Genomic DNA, 25,854 nt, shown 5'->3' with positions numbered 1-25,854 from the left:
CATTAGTGGAGAAGTTAGAAGACAGAGAGCTATCTACCATCACCCTCAGTGACTGATCAGAGAGAAAACTGGATAACCAATTACAAAAAATAGTTGGCAAACCATAAGATGGAAGCTTGTTTAGACGACCTTTATGCCAAACAAGATTGAAAGCCTTTGAGATGTCAAGAGCAACTGCTTATGTTTCACCAAACATCGCCAGTGGATTGATGCTGACGGAATCCATACTGCGATCGTTGATCAGATGGAAGGTTTCTAGGTAGTTTAAGAGTTTCTAAAGTATTACTTTAGAAAGAGTAGAAGTAATTGCAAATGGGACGATAATTGGATGGGAGGGATTTGTCACCCTTTTTAGGAACTGGCTGGATATGAGCAAATTTCCAAGCAGAAGGAAAAACACCTTTGGAACATATTGAGAACGAGAGTAGCCTTGTGCAGGCAAAGTTTTTTGCTGCTCCTGGAATAGAGAAGTTTTTTCTGTTTTATTAGCTTAAATTGGCATATTAAATTATTTTCTAGAGTAGCTTTATATTCCTAGTTATGATACTTAGTTTAAAGTTTAACTTAGACAGAAATTTTGTAGGTATTACTTAGTATCGGTAAGGGTATCAAAATCCACGTGTTACAAGTTGCAGCTCCACTAAAAAACGAGAAGTTTTTTAGCCATATTTAGCTGCTTTATTGACCAATTGTTATATCAAATTATTTTCTATAAGTAGCTTATAGACCTAGTCAGGATCCTTAGTTTATTCTGAATTGAGACAGACACTAGTGAGATTTGGAAGTTAATTAATACTTAAGTGTCCGTATATTTACTGTTCGTAACTTGCCGCCATTGTTATATGATACGTTATATCCCGAATTAGATAGCGTAAGCTTAGTATAGTCTATAATATAATATTGTCAATTAAATCGTACTTTTTAACTAAATACATATAACGACTTTACAAACATAACATAATTAATTAACACAACTTGATATGGAAGTTATATAAACGGAACTCGTAGATAATACTCGATACTGAAAAATATATATAGCGTTATAACTGTGTTGGGATACAAGTTTAGGGTTATAATTTTGTACTGAAATTGAAATTAAATCGAAATCATGACTCAGACCAGAGCAGCAAAGCAAAAGACTCAAGCTAATGGGAGTGCTGTGGCTCGGGGGAGAACTGAGGGGGTGCAGTGGCCCTCTGAATCACAGCATTTTAAAATGCACTGCTTGCATGATGTTTGGGGAGCAATTGGGTACAGGACATGATATTGCCATGGGGGATGTCTTTGTGTGTGTGCGTGATGTAAGGAGTGTAAGAAAATCAGGCGACAACTCAGCGTTGTTATGGGCCTATATGAGAGCTTGAATAACACGGTGGATGCCCTCGAAAGATCTAAATTGAGAGGCCCATCAAGCTCTCAGCTGTCCACATCAACACCAGAGCTTGCACTTGATCATCATGCAAAACATTATTAATCGTTATGTTTAATTTATTATTTTTGCTCAACAGTTTTGCTATGCTACTGCCATTAGTTTTGATTTAATATCGGTTATATATATATATATACACTGGTGTTCAAAGAAAACGCATCACCTGGGAATTTCACATTTCTAACCCTTTTTCGCGTTGGTATGTTACATTAATGACTAGCATTACAAATAGAAATATAAACAAAAGATACTTATTAATAGTTAAGGCAAAGCTAATTAATATTTGACAGGTGCTCTCAAAATGTTCCAAAATGAGCACTTGCAACCTTTATACAACAGTTTTGGTAAACACGACAATTATGGCTGAAATGTTATCAGAAGCCCTCAATTTGCTTCAGTTTATCATTTTAAATAGAAAACAAAATGAAAATTCACTAGGTGCAAACTAATATTTAGTTGAACCGCCTCTGACTCTGCTGATGACAGCAGCACACCATCAAGGCATTGGCAAGATCAATTTCTGAAGATAATTAACTGACAGTTCCAAATACGAATTATGGCTTCCTGAAGTTCACGAAGGGTTTTTGGTTTCTTTCTGGCAACTGCAGATGCCACATGATGCCAACAGTTCTCTATAGGATTCAGGTCTGGGCTGTTTCCTGGCCAGCTAACAGTTGTAATGGACCATTCTTCCAACCATTTTTTCACCTGTAACAAATGTAAACACATTACTGTCGAACCTCTAATGCAGAAATGAAGCTAAAGTAACTACAGAAGTGCCTACTAAAATTTTTTCCCAATGACAAGGAGCAGAGTCGTCCTGAAAGATGCAGTTACTTGGCAGGTTGAAATGGTCTCTAATGGTTGGCAGGAATTTGCCTTCCAATATAGCTATCCATTGGCATTTATGGAACCTTTTATAAACTGCAGTTGACCTACTCCCATATCATTTGGCTGGTAGGGAATTTCACTGTAGACACCATACAGTCTGGACAGTATTCTTCACTACGTCTACGGCAAATCGTTTGTCTCCCATCAGAGCCATGCAGGATGAATTTCTTCTCATCCGAGAAAATAACTGATTTCCACTGCTTGGGGGTTCGTTTGACATGCTCCTTACACCAAATTAATCAGGCCTTTTTCATTTTTTGGGTGGAGGAGCTTCTTCTTAGAACAACAGGCTACAAGTCCATTTTTGAAGAGGCGTGTACTGACTGTTACTGCACTTGCTACCACTCCTGTATGTTTTTCCCATTCTCTTTTCAGCTCAGACGAAGAAGCTTTTGGTAATGTTTTGGTTACAAATGTGTGTTCAATCTTGGGTGGTCGGCACCTAACCCTATTTTTCCCATAGGGCCTGTTGTTTATATTGCACGAGGGTTTCAAGGAACACAATTATCGTGCTATACGAGGACTGACTGTATTAGAAATACCACTTTTTTTTTTTTTTTTTAACAGTTTAAATTATCTACCTTAGTGTCAAAAGTTTGCAACTTGCCTCCAGCTTTTTGTTCACCTCATTTGCTGCTGCTTTTAATGTCTCTCTCTGTTGTAATAGTTCATTCTGAACAGCTAACAATTCAGAATCTTGTAACTTTAAGCGTCCAATCGCTTCCTTAAGAGTACTATTTTCTTCCTTTAGTCCTTCAATGTCAGCAGAGTCTCGCTGTCTGTCCTCCAGTTTTGATCTATAAATGCATAGAAAACATTGAAAAATAATTAAATACTGGCTACTAGTATTAATATGGACACTGATAATTTTTCATTTTTTTCCTAACTTTTAGTTTAAATTAAGCAGCTTGTGTGAAGAAATATTATAAACATAAAAAATTATTACTCTATCTGCTAATTCTTCATTTTAAGAGCAACTTGAGCCAAATCCATAGAATTTCATATAATTCAAATGATACAAAGGTTGGCAGGGATTGTTAACGACAGTAAAGACAGTGTGCTACTCCAACTGGATCTAGATAAGTTTTGCAAATGAACCGAGAAGTGACAACTGAAGTTTAACATTGATAAATGCAAAGTACTGCATATGGGTAGCAATAACCCAAGAGAAACGTACCAACTGTGTGTACTACACAGTTGGTACTCAGGGAAGTGGAAAGTGAAAAAGACCTAGGGGTAATTGTGCAGTCCAATATGAAGTTTGCTGAGCAGTGCAGACAGGCTGTCAGGGCAGGTCATGGAGTCTTATCAATGATATATAGGAATTTTGCTAGCAGGGACAGGAAGGTGATTATCCCATTGTACAAGGCAATGGTTGATTGATTGATTGATTTAGTTTTTAATGGCGCATTGGCAGCTAGGGTAATAATGCGCCAAGTCAATCACACAAGGCAATGGTCAGGCCACACGTAGAGTATTGCGTACAGGTCTGGAGGCCTCATTTTAGGAAGGATGTAGAGTTGCTAGAATAAGTACAAAGAAGAGCAACAAGATTGGTGAGTGGAACAAAGGGGAGACAGATCAGATGAAGAAAAGAAGGCGGATTAGAGGAAGGCTACCTGGACCACCTGGGAAACATAAGTTAAAGGGGACAGAGGAGCACCACTGAGCAAAGAGCCAACCCTTCGAAGAAGGGAACTGTTAAGAGCAGAGAAAGTTTTGTAGTGGTAGAGTCCACCAGGCAAAAAGGTTGGGATACGAGGTGGGAAAACAGGTATTGAAGGGGAGTAAAACCATAGCGTACCCTACGTGGGGGAGGAGATCACACTGTAAATGTATGTACAATACTTCTCTGTTTTGTTGATTACAATAAATGTTTTTTCCATATAAGTTTTAACATAATTTTGACACTGGCCAGGTAAGGCCAGCATCTGCAGATTCCACACCATGCTTCAGGGGTTTCCCAATAGGGTGTCTCCCTGCAGTCTAATTGGGACAACACTCACTCTACACTTGTCAGGTAAGGCCAGCATCTGCAGATTCCACACCATGCTTCAGGGGTTTCCCAATAGGGTGTCTCCCTGCAGTCTAATTGGGACAACACTCACTCTACACGTATTCAGTTCACCTGCACACTTACACATAGACAAGTACATTTTTTTTTTTTTTTAACATATATTTAGAGGAAGACTAATTAACAAGACATTACACTACATTCTCTCACACCTTTGCCATCTTGCATTCAGCTAGAGAGGACATGGGAGCTACCTAAATATGGACATCTACCAAGAAAATCACTATTTTATTATTATTCCAAAAATCCGAACGTCAATAATCTGAACAAGTCAGCATTTATTTATTTTTATGATGGTACCATAAAATAATTACAGTAAGTGCTGGTTAGCATTAGCATTAGTAGAGGCATATGATGCAAGAAAGCAAGCTTATTCAGCATCAGCCAAAAAAAAAAAAAAAAAAAAAAAAAAACCCTCTCCCATTTCACCCCTCCGTTCGTTCGAAATACCTGTCCAGTTGAGCTTTAAATTTGTTTAGGCTATCAACTTCAACAACAAGTGATGGAAGTCGGTTCCACCAACCAACCACCCGCTGGCCAAAGGCAAATTTCCGCACATCTATCCGACATCCGTCCTTCCTCAATTTGAATTTATGCCCTCTGAGGTGATTATTCTGAGAAAGATGAAGATCCCATTGGCATTGAGCATGCTCAAACCATTCAAAGCCTTATACACCTCTATCAGATCACCTCGCCGGTGCCTAGTCTCCAGACTCTGTAATTTGCAAAACTTAAGCCTTTCTTCGTAAGAGCAACCCTTTGTTCCATTTACTAATCTTGTTGCCCTTCTCTGTACCCGTTCCAGCAGCTCTACATCCTTCTTGAAATGAGGCCTCCAGACCTGTATACAGTACTTAAGATGTGGCCTAACCATTGCCTTATACAAGGGAATAATCACCTCCTTATCCCTGCTAGAAAAATTCCTGTATATCATTGACAAGACACCATGAGCTACTCTTGCAGCTCGTCTGCACTGCTCAGAGAACTTCATATCTGCCTGCACAATTACCCCCAGGTCCTTTTCATTCTCCACCACTGTCAGTGTAGTACCGCAGAGTTGATACATTGCTCTGGGGTTACTGTTACCCATATGTAGTACTTTACATTTGTCAATGTTAAACTTCATTTGCCACCTCTCAGCCCATCTGTTCAACCTTTCCAGATCCTGTTGCAGCAGCATAGCGTCAGTAGTGTCCTTAACGACCCTGCCAACCTTTGTATCATCTGCAAACGTAGACATTAAACTTGATATCCCATCATCAATATCATTCATAAACACCGAAAACAACAATGGACCCAACACTGAACCTTGAGGAACTCCACTAATAACATTAGTCCACGTTGAGCAGTGTCCATTGATTACCACTCTCTGTCTTCTGCCACTCAACCATCCCCTTATCCATAGCAGCAATTTGCCTCCAATGCCACACTGCTCCAATTTGTGCAGCAGTCTTCCATGTGCAACAGTATCAAAAGCCTTTCTAAGATCCAAATATATAATATCAAAGTTATTCCCTGCATCCAGTTCTTTTGTGACTACATCATAGTATCCAATCAAATTGGTCAGGCAAGACCTGCCCTTAACAAAACCATGCTGCGTCTGAGCTATAACTGAATTCTTGTCTAGATGATCCTGCAGTGCTTCTTTAACCAGTGCCTCCATTAATTTACCTGGAACAGAAGTTAAACTAACAGGTCTATAATTACTTGTGTCAGCCTTTGATCCTCCTTTGTGAATTGGGGTTACATTTGCACATCTCCAGTCTATGGGTACCTCCCCTGAGTCCAAAGAAGCTCTCATAATTATGGCTAGGGGTTTGCATACTTCCTTTGCTGCCTCCTTTAATATAACTGGATAGATCCCATCCACCCCAGGTGCCTTTTTTATGTTTATCCTCAACAATCTCTCCTCCACTTTCCTCTCAGTTATTACAAAATCATCCAGCTCACTGCCAATGTTTACTTTACCTACATCATTCTCCTTCCTGAATAACTCCTCATGCGTGAATGTAGATGCAAAATACTCGTTTAGATTGTTAGCCACCTGAGCAGGATCCTCAACTGTTGAACCATCAATATCCAGTGGACCAATCTGATTCATCCCTTTCCTTCTCGAGTTCAAGTATGTAAAGAACTCCTTTCTGTTTTTCTTTGCATCCTTTGCCAAGGATTTTTCGTAGTCTGCCTTTGCCTGCCTAATCTCCTTTGTGACTTGGTTACAGACCAACTTATATCTATCATAGGCTTCCATGTCACCCATTAATTTGTATGTATCCCATGCATTTTTCTTCTCTGCCACATGTCTCATTAGTCCATCTGACAACCATTTAGGCCTAAACCTTGAACAATATATCCAGACACTTATATGGAAATATTTATTGTAATCAACATTTATTGTATTGTATATGTGGAATATTATGTATCAAAATAATTTTGACAATGTTTTTTCCATATAAGTGTTAACATAAATTTGACATACCCTATACATACAGTACTAACTAAGCATAACATTTTGTAATCTGATATTTCTGTTCACTGATATTTTTTTGGGCATGGGGTGCAAAATCTAAAACAGTAAAAAAAAGATAAGCATCAATCAATAAAAAAGAAAAGGGTTGGTTGATTTAGAGATTTTTTAGGTGCATTAGCAACTATGGCCATAGTGTGCCACAAAGAAAAGGGTAAGCAGATATTACAACATAAGTGCAAGTGAGATACACAGTTAAAAGTTCAAGTTTAGATACAGGAATGAGTAGATTCTAAACATATACAGTTTTATTGTAGTTATGGCGGTCTTTGTCTTTTAAAAGGAAGCAGGAATTTTTAACGTTTAAATTTAAATAGATTTGAAAGTCTATTTTAAATAGACTTTCAAAAGACGAAAGCGGATCTTTGTTAGCTTTTATTATTATTTTTTTTTTGTAGTTGTTGGCGCATCGGCTTCTGTGGCCATAGTGCACCTCCCAAGGTTTTTTGCAGTACTTTGATCCAAGCTCAAGGCGGGATTCGAACCCGCGACCTTTGGGTTTCCAGGCAGGCACTTTACCCACCTGGCTAGCCCGGTAGGCATCTTTGTAAGCAAAATTTTACAAGGTTGGAAAGTCAACCATAACAGAAGTTATAAACAACAGGAAAAAATTTTAAAGTTTGCATTGAAAAACTTGATTCAGATGATGGTGCAAAAAAAAAAAAAAAAAAAAAAAAGAGAGAAACTATGAGAACAGCTAATGACCCATCCCTTGAAGATGCTGTTTGTTGTTGTAGTTGGGTTTTGGGAGCATCAGTAACTAAGACCATATTGCTCCACGTATACAGGGCGTCTCAAAAATATATGGCATAACTTCAGGAATGAGTTCCTCATATATAGACAATAAAAATATTTTATATCAACATAGTTCCGGAAATGCTTGGTTCCCAAGTTTTGAAGGTCTGTCTATGACACTTACTGTTCACATCACCTTATAGTAATTGTTCAAAATGTCCACCTTCTGCCTGAATACAGGCCTCACATCGACGTCTCATGGACTCCTGAAGACGATTCCAAATTCCTGGCATGTTTTGTATTGTCTCACAACCTGCCACAATTCGATTGCGGGGAGTTTCCACATCAGCTACTGGAGTCGAATACACCAATGACTTTAAATGGCCCCACAAGAAGAAAGCTAGTGGGTTTAAATCAGTGGGTGTGGAAGCTAGACAGTTAGCCCACCTCTACCTATCCACTGACCAGGAAACTTTCAATTCAGGTAATTGCGGGCTAGGTGGCTGAAATGTGTGGGAGCGCCACTGTGCATGAAGTGTGCTTATCACCTGCGGGAGATAAGACATTCTGGTTAATAACTCGGGTACCAAGCATTTCCAGAACTATGTTGATATAAAATATTTTTATTGTCTACATATGAGGAACTCATTTCTGAAGTTATGCCATGTATTTTTGAGACACCCTGTATATAGATAGGGGAACAATAACATTTATACCTATTTACATTAATTTTCACACATTTGGACACTTAGGAATTCACACTGTGGAATAGAGAAACACATTGGGGGAAGTAATATTTATCCATCAAGTATTATCTAGCATACTTGTATAGCTCTCGATCACATCAGCATTGCTGTATGTGATTGAAAGCTCCAACCAAACGTAGCCTGTCATACACACAAATACCCATACAAACAAGTACCTGTGGCTGACAGAAGTCAGCCAAGGCAGGAACAATAACTCTTATAAATATTTGCATTCATTTTCACACATTTGGAGATTCACCACTCTCAGGAACAAAGAACACATTGGGAAAGAAGCAATCCATATCCATCAGATACATCAATGGCACAGCTCTCAGTCACATCCACCAAAGCAGATGTGACCTCCAACCAAACAGACTGTCATACACACTCACTGTCATTCATACAACTACCCACACAAACCACTGCCCATGGATCAGCCAAATGGAGCTTAGCCAAGGCAGAGAGACCCTCCTGTGCTCAAAAAACATGCACTCATTCACCAATACACAACATTTATTCATGTCTTCCATTTATACTAATTATTCATAAACATACATTACATTTATCAAATAAATAAATGATGTCAACCATAATCAGAAGTCTATCCTAGCTGGATATACAGAAAGGAGAGAGGTGATGGGAGGGGTTATGCTCTTAGTTAAGAAGCACATAAAATCTAAGGCAGTGCATCCGGTTGACACGGGGAGCCAATGTAATGTTGAGTCAGTTTGGTGTGACATAAGCACACAGAAAGCAAAAATGTGAGTAGGGGTGTGTTGTAGGCCTAATGACTCTGATGAAACACAACAAATAACTGTAAAGAGAAATACAGTGGACCAGGAAATCAGAATGTCTTATAATGGAGAAATTTAACTTTCCAGATATTGATTTGAAACTTGTGGATTGATCACGAGTTTCACACACTAGCAAGACTTTACTGGAGGGCTGCTTTCTACAGCAGCCTGTTAAAGAAGCAACAAGAGGGAGTAATACCCTCTTGATCTGATTATCAGCAGTGATTATTCATGAATTAAGAAACTGCAGATAAAAGAACCATTAACTGTATTGATTTGGGATTTACTGAAAGAAGTAACTACCACCAAGGGTAAAGAGAAGGGTTTTTGCAAAGGTGACTAGAGAGAGGTCTCATACAGTTTTTAAATTCTATACAATGGGACTAACTGATGATGTTACCATCAGCAAATTATAAATGAGAGCATTCAAGAAATTAATCACAGAAGCTACTAGACTCACACCAACTAAGAAATACTCTTTAAGTTTAGGTCTAAATGGTTGTCAGATGAACTAATGACATTCGTGGCAGAGAAGCAAAATGCACAGGATGCATATAAATTATTAGGCAACACATGTCACCTTTGTGACTTGAATTACAGACTAGATATAAACTGGTCTGTAATCAAGTCACAAAGAAGTTTAGGCAAGCGAAGGCAGATTAAAAGAAATCTTTTGCAAAGGATGTAAAGAAAAACAGCAAAGACTTCTTTACTTGTGTAGAAGGAAGGGGATCGATCAAATTGATCCTCTCCTTCTACACAAGATGGAGGAAAGTGAATGGATGGGATCTATCCAATTATATTAAGAAATAAGCGAACCATTAGCCATAATTATGAAAACATCCTCGATTTGAGGAAGGTCCACAGGGACAGGTGTATCCCCAATTCAGAAGGGGGGGATGGGGATCAAAGGGTGACACGACTAATTACAGACTTGTTAGTTTGACTTCTGTTCCAGGGAAAATAATGGAGTCGTGCTTAAAGAAGTAATGTAGGATCATCTAGAAAATGCTGCAATTACACTTCAGACATGGGACTGCTAAGAGGAAATCTTGTCTGATCAATTTGATTGGATACTACAATGTGGTCACAAAGGAACTGGATGCAAAAAATTATTTTATCATATAGCTGGATTTCAGATAAGCTTTTGATACCACTGCACATAAGACTTCTGACTACTGGAGCATGTGGCGTTAAGGGCAAGTTGATGCTATGTATAAAGGATTGGTTGAGTGGGAGAAGACAGTGATAATCAATGGACACTGCTCTTAATGGACTAATGTTATTAGTGGAGTCCCCCAGGCTTCAGCGTTGATGTATATTTATCAATGATATTGATGAAGGCATATCAGGCTTAATGTCCAAGTTTGCAGATGAGATGATACAAAGGTTGGCAGGGTGGTTATGACAGAAATGACAGTTTGGTACTGTATCCAGACTTAAAAAAGTTAGGTGAAATGGGCTGAGAAATGGCAATTGAAGTTTAACTTTGACAAATGCAAAGTAATGGTTATGGGTAGCAGTAACCCCAGGGTAATGTATCAACTGTGTGGTACTACACTCAGGATAGTGGAAAATGAAAAGGACAGGGAGGTAATTGTGCAGTCAGATTGTGAGCAATGCAGACAGGCTGCCAGGACAGCTCATGGTATTTTGCCAATGATATACAGGAATAAAGTGGTGATTATCTTATTGTATAAAGCAATTATTAGGCCACATCTTGATTAATACATACAGGTCTGGAGGCCTCATTTTAGGAAAGATGTAAAACTGCTGAAATAAGTACAGAGAAGAACAATGAGATTGGTGAAGGGAACAAAGGGGTACCCTTACTAAGAAAGACTTCAGTTCTAAAAATTACAGCATCTGCAGACTAGGCACTAGCAAGGTGATCTGATTGAGGTGTTTAAGCCTTTGAATGAAACAACCAAGCTTAATGCAGATAGGTTCTTCCTCTTGCTCAGACTATGCACATGGAGGGGGATAAATTCAAACTGAGTAAACAGTTGTAGAATAGATGTGTGGAAGTTTGCCTCTAGCCAGTGGGGGTTGATTGCTGGAACAACATCTACATTCACACATGAGGTTATTAAGGTTTGAAAATGCCACAAGGTTATCAAATTGTAACAGGGTGCTTAATGATTTTGTAATAACTGAGAAGAAAGTGGAGAAGAAATTGTTGAAGTCAAACATAAGAAAAACACCTGGGGTGGATGGGATCTATCCAGTTATATTAAAGGAGGCAGCAAAAGAAGTAAGCAAACCCTTAGTCATAATTATGAGAGCATCCTTAGACTCAGGGGAGGTCTCCATGGACTGGAGATGTGCAAATGTATCCCCAATTCACAAAGGGGGATCGAAGGGTGACACGAGTAATTACAGACCAGTTAGTTTAACTTCTGTCGGGTAAAATAATGGAGTCACTGGTTAAAGATGCATTGCAGGATCATCTAGACAAGACTGCAGCAATAATTCAGACATAGCATGGGTTTTTTTAAGGGAAAGTCTTGTCTGACAAATCTGATTGGTTATTATGATGTGATTACAAAGGAACTGGATGCAAAAAATAATTTTCTTATCATATACTTGGATTTCAGGAAAGCTTTTGACACTGTTGCGCATGGAAGACTACTGTACAAATTGGAGCAGAATGGTATTAAGGGTAAGTTGCTACAATGGATAAAAGGATGGTTGAGTGGGAGAAGACAGAGGGTGGTAATCAATGGGTGCTGCTCTTCGTGGACTAATGTTATTAGTGGAGTCCCACAGGGTTCGGTGTTGGGTCCAATGTTGTTTTTTATATTTATCAATGATATTGATGAAGGTATATCAGGTTTAGTATCGAAGTTTGCAGATGATACAAAGGTTGGCAGGGTTGTTAAAGACAGTATGTTACTGCAACAGGATCTAGAAAATTTGGGCAGATGGGCTGAGAAGTGGCAACTGAAGTTTAACATTGAAAAATGCAAAGTACTGCATATGGGTAGAAGTAACCCCAGAGAAACGTACCAACTGTGTGGTACTACACTTAAGGAGGTAGAAAATGAAAAAGACCTGGGAGTAATTGTGCAGTCAGATATGAAGTTTTCTGAGCAATGCAGACAGGCTGCCAGGGAAGGTCATGGGGTGTTCTCAATGATATACATGAATTTTGTTAGCAGGGAAAGGAAGTGATTGTCCCTCTGTATAAGGCAATGGTCAGGCCACACCTTGAGTACTGCGTGCAGGTCTGGAGGCCTCATTTTAGGAAGGATGTAAATTTGCTTGAGCAAATTTACTTCAATCCAATTTACAAGATTGGTCAGGGGAATGAAGGGATTCTCTTACCAGGAGAGGCTACAGTTCTGCAAATTGCAGCAGCTGGAAACTAGGCACCTGCGAGATGATCTGATTGAGGTGTATAAGGCCTTGAATGGGTTGAGCACACTGAATTTTGATGAGATTCTTCCACTTATTCAGATTACAAACCTAAGGGGCCATAAATTGAAATTGAGGAAGGACAGATGTAGAATGGATGTGCGGAAATTTGCCTTTAGCCAGCGGGTGGTTAATTGCTGGAACAAACTTCCATCTGTCGTTGTGGAAGTTGATAGGTTAAATAAATTTAAGGAGGAACTGGACAAATATTTAGAGGGGATTGTTTTGTAATTTTTTTTTTTTTTTTTTTGGCTAATGCTGCATAAGCTCATATGCTTGCTCTCTTGCATCACATACCACTACTACTACAATCTGTTGTTGTGGAAGTTGATATCCTTTCCCTCCAATACAAACTACTGTAGGGAATGGATAGGTGAAATGGGAAGTGTCTTCTTTTTTTTTTTTTTTTGGCTGATGCTGTATAAGCTTGCTTTCTTGCCACTACTAATGCTAACTTTCTTTTCTTTTCAGTTTCTTAATCTTCAAATTTTTTATACCAACAACATCATTCCCTTCTACATGAAAGGTTGGGAGATTTGGTAGGCAACAATGAATACTCTCCAGCTGATGTGAAGAAAATAGTGGCATACAGCACTGATCAAAATGTACTCAGTGTTCTCCCCAAAAAATCTTGCCAGCCAGGTGGCATTATGAAGTAGCTGGGTGGGGAAGTGTAATACTTTGCAATATTATAAAATTTTCTGTTATTTATAAAGAGGGGCAGCTTGTTGGTAGATACTGCAGAATTGCAGCACCCCCAGCTTTTTAAATCTAAATATATAGTCACGGAGTTATATGAAATTTTGTGAAGAACAATGCAACACAATGAATATTTTTATTAACAGGTTCCACATATAGTATTCTCATCCTCTATTTCCAATAATAACAAAAATATAAATAAAAATTAATCACTTTATTTGATATAGTGGTTCGCAAACTACTGAGATCTATAGACCCTTTCAAAAAATAGAAAAGTTTAGGACCCCTTTAAATTCAAAAAAAAATTTTGCAGACCCCTATATATCTGTGTGAACAGGGTTTACTGAAAAGAAAATTCAAAATTTAAAACAACTCAACTTTATTCTTATTTTTACATTAATATATAATAATAACTATCATAACTATCGTCAATTTGCTATACATAGAATGAACAATTTGAACAGTTCCAGAGTGTCCACGTCGCAGACCCAAGTTTGGGAAATGCTGATTTAATACAAGGATTAAGCAAAACCTGGCCATCCAGGCCCAACCATAGCCTAAGGCCTTTGGTTGAATTGATTATTGGAAAACAACTATTTCCAATAATCAATTCAATCATAAATGAATAAAAACATGAAATTTTCAACTTTGAAATTTAACCGTAGGTGGAACTGTGCACTAGACAGTTCTACATTTTGCTCCCAGTGGTTGAGTCAATGCCTGGTTGGTGGGTTGCCAATAAAAATTTTTTGATCTACACAATTATTGTAAATTAATTGACCTTCTGAAATTTATCTCAGAAAATAATTTAGCCGAAGTTTTTGTTGAACTTACAAAACTCATAAAAATTCTTTTGACCATTCTGATAACTACTTCAGAGCCAGAGCCTGCCATTTGACATTAAAAAGAATAAAAACATTTTTAATAATCACTATGAATCAGGAAAGGCTAAATGTTCAAGCAATGCTTTCAATGCTTTCTCTATTGAAAGCATTGCTTGAAGGCTAAATGTTCAAGCAATGCTTTCAATAGAGAAAAGTTTGGTCATTAGTGCACCAATCTTGAATGAAAAATTTATTAATCTATTTTCAACAAATAAAAACTGAAAAATAGATTTTATTTTTAAATAAAATTTCAAGATTACCCAAAATCTGTTAATGGTAAGTGTTCAGTTAATGTTTTGTAGTATTTTTAACTTGCTTATTATTATTACTATCTATGGCTACATGTCTTATAACCAAGGCAATTTAATGTAACTTTAAGAAGCAGCACCCCTATACATCAGAGTCACATCATTAGCTGCCACTGTTTATAAATGTGACTTAAGCGATCCAGAGCAAAAATATTAATTGCATAATTTAACATTATATACTCTGGTTGCATTGACCTCAATCGCATAGTATGTTTGAATTAATATTGATATAGATCAGTGAGTAGTACCATACTGGTACCACGAGAAATTGCTTAAATTTTAGCCAGGCGGTCAGTTAAATTCATTGGGCGGTGCACCCATTCGATATGTCTTAGGGAGAACACTGTGCTTATTATTAAGGAATACTATAGAAGTGGGAATTCAATTGTTTCTGCTCAGAGAAGATACCGATAATACTTTAGTGTTCTTGATAGACCAAAAACCAAATAATGTTGCTGTTAGTGGATCAATATAGTATATCTTTATACTATATAATTGGAGGTAATAAGCCTCAATAAGAGGCTTATTACCTCCAAATACTCTTGCACTGTATGTACTGTTCAATTCAATGTAAAGTACAGTCATCCTTCGATTTGTGCAGTTCCACTACTGCACGGTCAGGTATTTACTACCAGTTTTGGAATGAATGGTAAGAGTTTCACAGCTGTCAATTTTTTCATTATCACAAAAAGTTTTCTTTTCAAATAACATAAAATGTTTTTTACTGACATATCCCATTCTTTGCTATTTCATAAGTACATAAAGGTGTGTTTAATATGTGTACAGTATGTTATGAAGAGGGCGCTGTCTCTCTTTACAAGTTCCAGCTGTGAATTACAAGCTCCAAAAAAAAGATCATTGGTTTGCTATTTAATTTACTTAATTATATTATATTATACTTTATAAGTAACTTTATAGTTCTAGTTACGCTCGTTATTTTTATTTCTAATTTAGATAGAGTTTTTGTAGATTACTACTTAATATACTTAAAACCATTGTTTCATTCAAATCTTGTAGCCACTGTTTTCGTATAGAGTGAGTGGTAGGGAATTCAAATTTTGAATTGTGGTAAATAGGTATCTCTAATGTAAAACTAGATAGCGTAATACGAATCACTGTATTTAGGAATCTATTAGATAGTGTAGTATTGATAATTAATTAATTAAATTTATTAATCTTATTAATTTTCATTGTTAATTTCAATATCATGCCCCAGACTAGAGCAGCAAAGCAACGGGCACAAAGAAACAAGAGTGCTGTGACTCAGGGGAGAACCGAAAGGGGCGATTCTCCAACGCATCACAGCCTAAAATATGTGCAAATCGTGAAATGTTTGCAGAACTCTCAAACAGGACATGATCCAGCCAAGGAGGATGTCCTTGTGTGTGTGTGCTAGCTGCAGAGAGTGTCAAGAAATTAGGTGCCAACTCAGCATTCTGATGGGTGTTTATGAGAGTTTGAAGTCAGGTAGATGCCCTTGAAGGTATTTAAATGGGGGAGCCATCAAGCTCTCAGCTGCCCAACTCAACGCTAGATCTCACTCTTGTGCATCAGGCAACACAGCGGCAATCTCCAAGGCAGAATGCGCTGGCCCCACAGGAATTAGTTACTGTCAGTGACTATTGTCAGGGAGACGAGTAATATACTGTGTAAAAAGGATAGGTAGAATAAGACCAGGGTATGTCTGCCAGGGGCAAAAGTTGATGTAGAATAGATATCTTTTAAGGGAACAAAGGGTGGTATTGTTGTACATGTTAGCACTAATGACATTAAGAGCAGGAGATCAGCAGATTTACTTAACAAGTACAGGTCAATGCTGAAAAAAAATCATGAGTCAGAGTTAAATTTGAAAATGTCTGCAATTCTGCGCAGGCATGATAGGAGGGAGTATATGATGAGAGTCTTGTCAATCAATTTGGCTCTGGAGGGATTGTGCAAGGCTACTGGGGTAGAATTTTTCTCATGTGGCCTGTGCTTGTTACCAGGAGAGACTGCTTCTACAGGGATGGGATAGAAGGGGTGCTAGAGTGTTTGCTGATGCTATTGAGGCAGCCTAAGGTGGGTCAGAAAACTGGTAGCTTGAGGGGGATTCACAGACCTAAAGGTTAATAGTAGCCACAGGCAGAGACGAAAGTGATTCTTGCACTGCTTCTATTAGAATGGGCAGCAGCCTGGAGGGTGGTGTGCTGTAGGGTTCAGTGACTGATGGGGGGAGACATGAAACAAATAAATACATGGTCTATGTTAGGGTAACTAAGAATAAGAATAAGTGCACGTATACTTGCATGTACACCAATGCTAGAAGTATAGTGAATAAATTTGATAAATTTGAAGTGCTGGTCAAGACATCAAAGGCAGATATTGTTATATATCAGAGACATGGTGTCACACAGATGTAAGGAAGGCAGATTCGAATTTGTGGAGTACAACGTGTACAGGAAGGATAGACAGGATAGGAAGGGAGGAGGGGTTATGCTGTTAATTAAGAAAAACATGAAATCTAAGGAAGTGCATCCAGTTGACATAAATGGAAAGTGAAATGTTGAGTCAGTTTGGTGTGACATAAGCACTAGGAAAGCAAAAATGAGAGTAAGAGTGTGTTATAGGCCTAATGACTAAGAAGTACAATGAACAATTGTAGAGAGAAATAGAATGGGTCAGTAAATCAGATTCTGTTATAATGGGGAGATTTTAACTTCCCAGATATTGACTGGAACTTGTAAATTGGTCACTCGCACACTAACAAGACTTTTGTGGATTTATTGGATGATTGTTTTCTGCTGCAGCATGTTCAAGAGGCAACCAGAGAGGATAATACTCTTGATCTGGTTATAAGCAGTGATTATTCGTGTATAAAGAATTTGCAGATAAAGGAACCACTAGATGACAGTGATCACAGTGTACTGATGTGTGATTTACTTAAAGATATAATTACCATGAGGGGTAAAGGGAAGGGGTTTTGCTTCCATAAAGGCAACTGAATTCTCTACGATGGGACCAACTGATGATGTCACCAACAGCAAATGCTAAGTAGGAAGCATCCAAGGAACTAATTGTGGAAGCTACTAGGCTTTTCATACCGATTAAGAAATATTGTTCAGGGTTTAGGCCTAAATGGATGTCAGATGAACTAATGAGACTTGTGGCAGACAAGACATAGACGCCTATGGCAGATATAAACTAGTTTGTAATCAAGTTACAAAAGAGGTTACGCAAGCGAAGGCAGATTACGAGAAATCTTTGGCAAAGGATGCTAAGAAAAACAGCAAGGACATCTTTACTTATATAAACTCTAGAAGGAAGGGGATGAATAAGATTGGTCCACTTGATATCGATGGTTCGACTGTTGATGATCCTGCTCAGATAGCTGATAATCTCAATGATATCATATATTTTGCATCTACGTTCACACAAGGAGTTATTAAGGGAGGAAAATGCCAGAAATTTATCAAACTATAACATGGAGCTTAATCATTTGGTAATAACTGAGAGCAAAGTGGAGGAGAAATTGTTGAAGTTAAACATAAGAAAGGCACCTGGGATGGATGGGATCTATCCAGTTATATTAAAGGAGGTGGCAAAGGAAGTAAGCAAACTCTTAGCCATAATTATGAGAGTATCCTTGACCTCAGGGGAAGTCCCCATGGACTGGAGATGTGCAAATGTATTTCCAATTCAGAAAGGGGGATCTAAGTGTGACACGAGTAATTACAGACCAGTTAGTTTAACTTCTCTCCCATGGGAAAATAATGGAGTCACTGGTTAAAGATGCATTGCAGGATCACCTAGACAAGACTGCAGTAAAAATTCACACATAGCATGGATTTGTTAAGGGAAAGTCTTGTCTGAAAAATTTGATTGGATATTATAATGTGGTCCCCAAAGGAACAGGATGCAAAAAATAATTTTAATATCATGTACAGGTAGTTCCTAACTTTGAGTTAATTCGTTCCTAGCATGCGCTCATAAAGTGGGAATTTATTTCTCATACAATGTTAAAAACAGGGGTTACGTTATAAACAATGAAATTAGTTAGCTAATTAGTTTTTTTAAAAATGATTGATTTATCCAAAGAAATGAAAATGTAGCCTGTAAAATCAAGTAAATTATAATAATAGAGAAATTATTTATGACTTACAAATGTTAAAGAATGTTTATTCTTCATTATCATCATCGACTAAATGCACACTCGTTGATCACTCATTATTGGCTCGGCGCTCGTTGATTTGTTGCACAAGGAGTTGTCTTCCTCAGAAATGCTTCGAGAGGCATTTATTTCCAAGATAATCTTCTCTTTTCTTTTTAAATTTCAATAGCATGCATAAGCAATTTTTAACAGAACACACAAATTGCAACTAACACAATTCTCAAGTTTACGAAGCTTAAAAAAAAAAAAAAAAAAAGGAATAAAGAGAAGAATCTGAAAATTTATTTATGTTTTTTATACGATTGAAGATTACAGTAAAGGAAAAACACATTTCACCATAATAACGTAAAAAACCACACAATTCCAGCTATCAGTATTTTCACAAATGCAATAACATCGAGTTTACTACCCGTTTATAATTGATTGCACTAACAGAAAAGCCCAATAAGCCGGAAAGTGCAAATTGTTTTATGGTCTTGCCTTCCAGAAATGTGCTTTAGAAAAATATCACAAAGCTGCTCAAAATTGGTTCTTGTAACAGAATATATGATAACGATGAAAGTGTAGTGCATTTTAATGATTTGAATTGGTAACTAATACAATTTACACTATAAAAACGACCTTTTAGAGTTATACAGCAAAAATTTCAACTTCTGAAGCCATGGAACGAATTACCAAAAAACAATGTGTTATTGGGTTCACATTACGATATTTTCACGATACGATAGTGTCTCTGGAAAGGATTAATATCATAAAGTGGCGTACACTGTATTGTATAGCTACGCGTGTGGTTTGAAATGCAATTTATGTTCATATTTTCGATTTTGTTGATACTTGAAAAAAAAAACAAAAAAAAAAAAAACTCGTAAACCCGGGAACTTGCAAAGCTGAACTCTGGGGGACTCCACTATGTTATTAGTGGAGTCCCCCAGAGTTCGGTGTTGGGCCTACTGTTGTTTTGTATATTTATCAATGATATTGATGAAGGTATATCAGGCTTAACGTCGAAGTTTGCAGATAATATAAAGGATGGCAGGGTTGTTAATGGTAATGGCAGTGTGCTACTGTAACAGGATCTAGAAAATTTTGGCAGATGGGCTGAGAAGTGGCAACTAAAGTTTGCCACTTCTCATTGACAAATGCAAAGTACTGCATATAGGTAGAAGTAACCCCAGAGGAATGTACTAACTGTGTGGTACTACACTGAAAGTGGTAGAAAATGAAAAAGACCTGGGAGTAATCGTGCAGTCAGATATGAAGTTTTCTGAGCAATGCAGACAGGCTTCCAGAGCAAGTCAATGATATACAGGAATTTTCCTAGTAGGGAAAAGTAGGTGATTATCCCTTTCTATAAGGAAATGGTCAGGCCACACCTTGAGTATTGGATACAGGTCTGGAGGCCTCATTTTAGGAAGGATGTAGAGTTGCTTGAGTGTGTATAGAGAAGGGCAACAAGATTGGTGAGGGGAAGGAAGGGATTGTCTTACCAAGAAAGGCTTAAGTTCTGCAAATTGCAGCAGCTGGAGACTAGGCACCTGCAAGGTGATCTGATTGAGATGTATAAGGCCTTGAATGGGTTGAGCATGCCGAATTCTTATGGGATTCTTCTGCTTGCTTAGATTATGAACCTAAGGGGGCATAAATTGAAATTGAGGATGGACAGTTGTAGAATAGATGTGCAGAAATTTGCCTTTAGCCAGCAGGTGGTTAAATGCTGGAACAAACTTCCATCTGTCATTGTGGAAGTTGATAGGTTAAATAAATTTAAGGAGGAACTGGACAAATATTTAGAGGGAATGGATGAGTGAAACTGGTATTTTTTTTTTTTTTGGCTGATGCTACATAAGTTCATACATTTGTTTTCTTGCATCACATGCCTCCATTACCTCCATTACTACTAATACTATGTTTATTTTACAGGGCCTAAAATAAAGAGAGCTATAAGGGGGAAAAATTTTAATTTAGAGGAAAAATTAAAATTGTTAGGGAGTTAGAATATGGCATAAATATTGTGGCAGTGGCGAAAAAATACAGCATAAATGAATCTAGCATATGACAAATTAAACAAAACGCTGAGAAAGTTAAAAATTCAGTTACCTGCTCTACATCAATGGCTGCTAAAAAGCACTACAAAAATGTGAAATTCTATAATACAGAAAACTGAAAAATTACTTGCTTTCTGGATAGAGGATCATAATCAAAATAGAATACCTCTTAGTTCTAATGTTATTCACACACAGCTGTTCAAATTTTAAATCTCTTGAAAGAAGAAGCCAGATGTCTTTCACATCAGTAAGGTTTGGTTTCAAAATTTTAGTGTCAAAATCTTCACAATCTAAAATTAACAGTTGAAGTAGCCAATGCTGATATGGATGCTGTATCTGAAATTGATGCTGTATGGATGCTGATTTGGATGCTGTATCTTCCTTGTATCTGAAAACTTTAAAGGATATTATTGCGACTGAGGGCTGTCTAGCAAATCAAGTATTTAATGCTGATGAGATTGCCTTATTTTGGAAGATTATGCCAAACTGAATATTGATTTCAAAAGAAAAGAGAACCTCTCCAGGTTTTGAAGTTTTAAAAGACAGGTTAATACTTTTGTTATGTGGCAATGGAGAGGGTGGCTGAGTGCAAACTGCTTCTAATTTATACACCAGAAAATTTTATATATGCCAGAAATTTTTTTTAAATCCTCATGTTTTTAAACTATTACCTGGGATCTTTTTCACAATTGGTGAAAGCTCCTGATGGAACAAACAGTCTTTCAATTTGTGATCACTGGCAAATTATAACATTCTTGATGCTATAAAATATATTAAGTTCATCTAGGATGAACTTAAGACTTCAACAATGAAAGCAGCCTGGAGAAAATTGTGGCCAGAAAACTGCACTGTAGAAGCCATAGTTGAAAAGCCAGAGGTAATTGAGATTGCAAGAATAGGAAAAATGATTGGTGGAGAGAGATTTGGAGACCTGGAACCAGCTGATGTTACAGAAGTCCTTGAAGCCCATACTGAACAGTTATCAGAGGATGTTATATTATCACAACATGAAGAAGATAACAAAAAGGACAAAACAAATAAAAACAAGATGTAGACAGGAACACACAAAAAGTTTACCCCAAAAAGACTAGCTGAGTTTTTAAAACTTGCAAACAAATCAACTTGTCAAGAAGCTCTGGATAGGGATCCTAATTTGGAGAGGAGTTCAAAATTTCACAGAAATTTATCATTAGCTTTAACTCCTTATGAAGAATTATACAGAGAAAAACACCATGCTGCTAAGCAAACAACTTTAATTTTTTCCAAAAATGCACCAGTTACTGTTGCAAATTTATCACAGAAAGACAGAGTCAAAGGAGCAATGGAATTAGATTAAAAATCTAGATGTATTACTAAGCTTAATATTTTGGACTTGTTTGTATTTTTTTGTATATGAAAACAATTGTAAAGTGTTAATTTTTTTTTATGAATAAAGGATTGTTTTTTTTTTTTTTTCCAATTTAATTTTTTTTTTTTTTTGCATACAGGAATGGAACCCCTTTATTTCTTATAAATTTGCATTGTGCAGATTTGTACTGCATGGTGTTTTCCCAGAACAAACCAAGGGATGACTGTACTGTACATACAAACAATCCAAGATGTGTGTGTTGCTGCTAAATGTGCTCAGTACTGTAAATATCTGTGGCATTTAAAAAGAAGTATAACAAACTGGCAACTGCTCAAAACCTCAGTGATGTGCAAAGTGGACAAACAAGTGAAAACAAAGAGTAAAACTGTTAAGGAGTACAGCATTCTGCTATTAATTCTTGAAAAACTGAAATACTACTAGCTGCTCTCAATCTGCTTCAGATTCACAGGTATCATATTTAGAAATAGAATTATTTGATACTATGATGATGCACAACATCACATTTTGATAACAAAAATTAGACTACACTGAATCATAAGCAATACATTGGTTGAACAATATTCTTCTTCTTAGATTTTTTTTTCTATTTGTTTTTAACAAAATACAGTGGTACCACCTTAACATCTTAATTTAGTATTATTTCTGTATTTTTTTTTTTTTTTTTTGAGGGGTAATAAGTTACACAGGTCATTAAAGGAAACCTATCACTCATGAACATACATTCATCCACTCTACCAAAAGTCCCTTTCAGTATGATTTTAATCCAATCCTCTCAAAATGAGAGGATTGGGTTAAAACAAGAGATAAACTCTCACAAATGGGGTTTACCATTTGTCACTCATTTGAAGAGGACTGGATTCAAATCCTATTAGGGATTACAAGAATCCTTAAAGACCTCTTTAAACATGGCTGTAGTTAGCTGGTCTTGGGATAAGTGGATTCAAGTTATTCAAGATTTTTCAGTATATACCCAATGTGCAAAAGGGCCTGTGAACACATTTGTATGGAAATAATACACAATAAAAGATAAGTATGAACTAGTCCTATGATCAAAATATTGCTGCAACAGAAGTTCCCAATAACAACAAACAATTCTGCCAAAAGGCTATAACTCAAAAATGTTCCTTTCCATAAGACATGGTATAATATTTATTTCAAAACAATTGTGTTTTGGTTACAAGGACGGCATATTACTCTTCTGAGCTTATAACTTAGTTAACATACACATCCAAAACAAAAAAATTAGTCACCTGTGTAATTTTTCAATTAATAATGAGTAACCTTTCCTTCACCATGAATCATTCCTGAATTCTACTTGGTAGGAGTTCGAATAATCTGGGCAAGATTCTTCCTCTTACCCAGATTAGTTGCCCGAGTGGACATAAATTCAAATTGAGGAAAGATGGTTGTAGAATAGATGTGCAAAAATTTTCCTTTAGCCAGTGGGTGGTTGATTGCTGGAACAAACCTCCATCTGTCGGTGTAGAAGTTGACAGCTTAAATAAATTGAAGGCAGAACTAGACAAATATTTGGAGTTAATGGATAGGTGAAATGGGAAGATTTTTTTTTTTTTTTTGGCTGATGCTAATTAGACTCATTAAAAAGTTTATATCAATATCAGCCATTCTGAAAACAACCGAGCTTATAACTCACTACTTAGGTTATGTGGATGCTATTGTTGTATCATCACATTCCATTCAAGATAGTTCCATACATTCTTTACACCATTTAAATCTTGGGACTTGGCTGAGCTGTCACCCTGGAATACAGGATATTGAAATTGTGCATATCTTTCAAATATTCAAAAAAAAAAAAAGTGCACATCTTTCAAATATTCAAAAAAAAAAAAAGTGCACAACCTGATCATCCAGAATAATTGTACAGCCAGCCTGATTCATCTTGGTTGGTATTTCAAGTAAGAAACCAGTTCATAATACAGCAGAGCATCAAAAATCCAAACGTCAATAATTCGAAATGTCAGTGATCCGAACAAGCCAGTATTTTTTTTTTTTTTTTTTTATGCTGGTGCCATAAATTAATTGCAGTAAGTGCTGGTTATTGTGATCACATTTGTGAATTGAATTTTTTGATTCTATTAAATGGCAATTCTAATAAGCGAAAATTGGAGGTATATAATCCACAAGCTACAAAAATGGAGATATAAAACAAATTTACACCTTTTTTCCCCTTACCAATTAACAAATAAAAAAAAATAATAAAAAATAAAAAAAAAAAACTGCATGTGTACCCTGTACACATGAAAGATGTTATATGTGAAAACATCTTTGATGAAAATCAGAACCATTTTAAAAATCAAACAAAGCTACAACTGAAGTCATGAACAATATAAAGTTTTATGCTCATGCCCACTACTTAGTCTACCAAATCTATGTTAGTGACATTAGCATCATACTTCAGTCCAAAATATTTAGTATGAATAATGTAATGTTTTATGCACACACCCACTACTTACCTACTGAATCAATGTTTGGAAGAGGTTAGTGAAATCCAAGTCATTAGTCTAATTAGCCATTTGATTGTAGCCATTTGTTCAATAGTATGACTGCAACAATACAAGTATTTGTATTGTTGCAATCGCATTTTCATTATATTCCATTGTTAGGTGCTGCTATAGATGTTTTGACATCAATAATGTTCTGAGTAGTGAAAGGGACTGAATGGTACATGTTATAGCCTTTGTGTTCAATGATGCCAAAGTCAAATTTAAAGCATTGTTGAGAGTATTGAGAAAGCCAACCTAAGAAAATAAAGATGGAGGTAGCAATGAGTGTGTGAGAACAAAGACTATCGAGATTGCATAAAGGACAAAACAGAAAATCAAGCATTGGATTTAGCAGTGCCTTCAACCTGCAATGCCACTCGAACTAACAATGATATACCCAAAGTGAGTATTAATTATATACAACAGAACATTTCTCCAATTGCAGAGCAGATGAGTTTAAACGATCAAGATCTTTTACCTTACAGCGACTACTATTTACATAAGAACGTGCATCGAGAGTTTGAAAGGAGATTTATGAAAAATGGTTTTTCATATGAAAATTTATGAAAAATCATGTATGGTTCGAAAATGACACAGACAAACCAGCTGCTAAAGATTCACTGTTGATACACACTGCATTTCCCGATGTCAACGGGATCCTTGTGTGTAATAGCTGCAGAGGATCACTTAAGAACAACACCATTCCAATGCTATCTAAGGCGAATGACTTCGTCTACCCAGAAATTCCATCGTATTTACCCAAGTTAGATTTAGTGACAGAGAGGCTTATTTCTTCTCGCTTACCGTTCATGTAAATAAGACACCTTATTTACCTGAGACACACATACGGACAACACAGCATTCTGGGCCAAGTGATCAATGTGCCCGTTTCATTTAACATGATGGTCCATCACGTGCCAAGGGAGATTGACAATGATCATTGTATAAACATACATACAAAACAAGTCCAGCTATTTGATCAGGTTAGTAAGAAAGCAAGAGGTTAAAGCTTGGCTTCAATATTTGATTGACATGCCTCTCTATCGATTGTATCAAATCATGATAGATCAGTTATTCTTTGATGACAGTATATGGAAATTAATTTGACTACAGACGACATAAGTGAAGCGGTTCCGACTGAAGAAAGTCTCATCATCCAACAGCAAACGTTGTGAAGTGACGATAAATATCTTAGAATCACCCCAGGAGAAACTAACGTACCACAGAGCTTACTGTTTGATGAGCATGCAGAGGAACTGTCCTATCTTGGACAGTTCAGGGATAA

General features: G+C 36.9%; 1 protein-coding gene across 3 annotated transcripts in view; it reads right to left on the bottom strand.

Moving 5' to 3' along the window:
- LOC150086818 (centrosomal protein of 83 kDa-like) overlaps window positions 1-25,854 on the bottom strand; it is a 173,621-nt gene that overhangs the window by 45,506 nt on the left and 102,261 nt on the right. For all 3 annotated transcript variants that reach the window (XM_090371589.1, XM_090371588.1, XM_090371590.1), the window contains one exon: window positions 2,928-3,117. In XM_090371589.1, the coding sequence (XP_090227715.1) occupies window positions 2,928-3,117 (190 nt within the window). The remainder of the gene's footprint in view (window positions 1-2,927; window positions 3,118-25,854) is intronic.

The sequence above is a fragment of the Mastigoproctus giganteus genome, chromosome 4 (assembly GCF_048544385.1).
Source record: "Mastigoproctus giganteus isolate SK-2022 chromosome 4, ASM4854438v1, whole genome shotgun sequence".
In the NCBI taxonomy this organism is placed as follows: Eukaryota; Metazoa; Arthropoda; class Arachnida; order Uropygi; family Thelyphonidae; genus Mastigoproctus; species Mastigoproctus giganteus.
The sequence above is the reverse complement of the archived record's forward strand: the minus strand, read 5'-3'. Positions and strand labels throughout refer to the sequence as shown.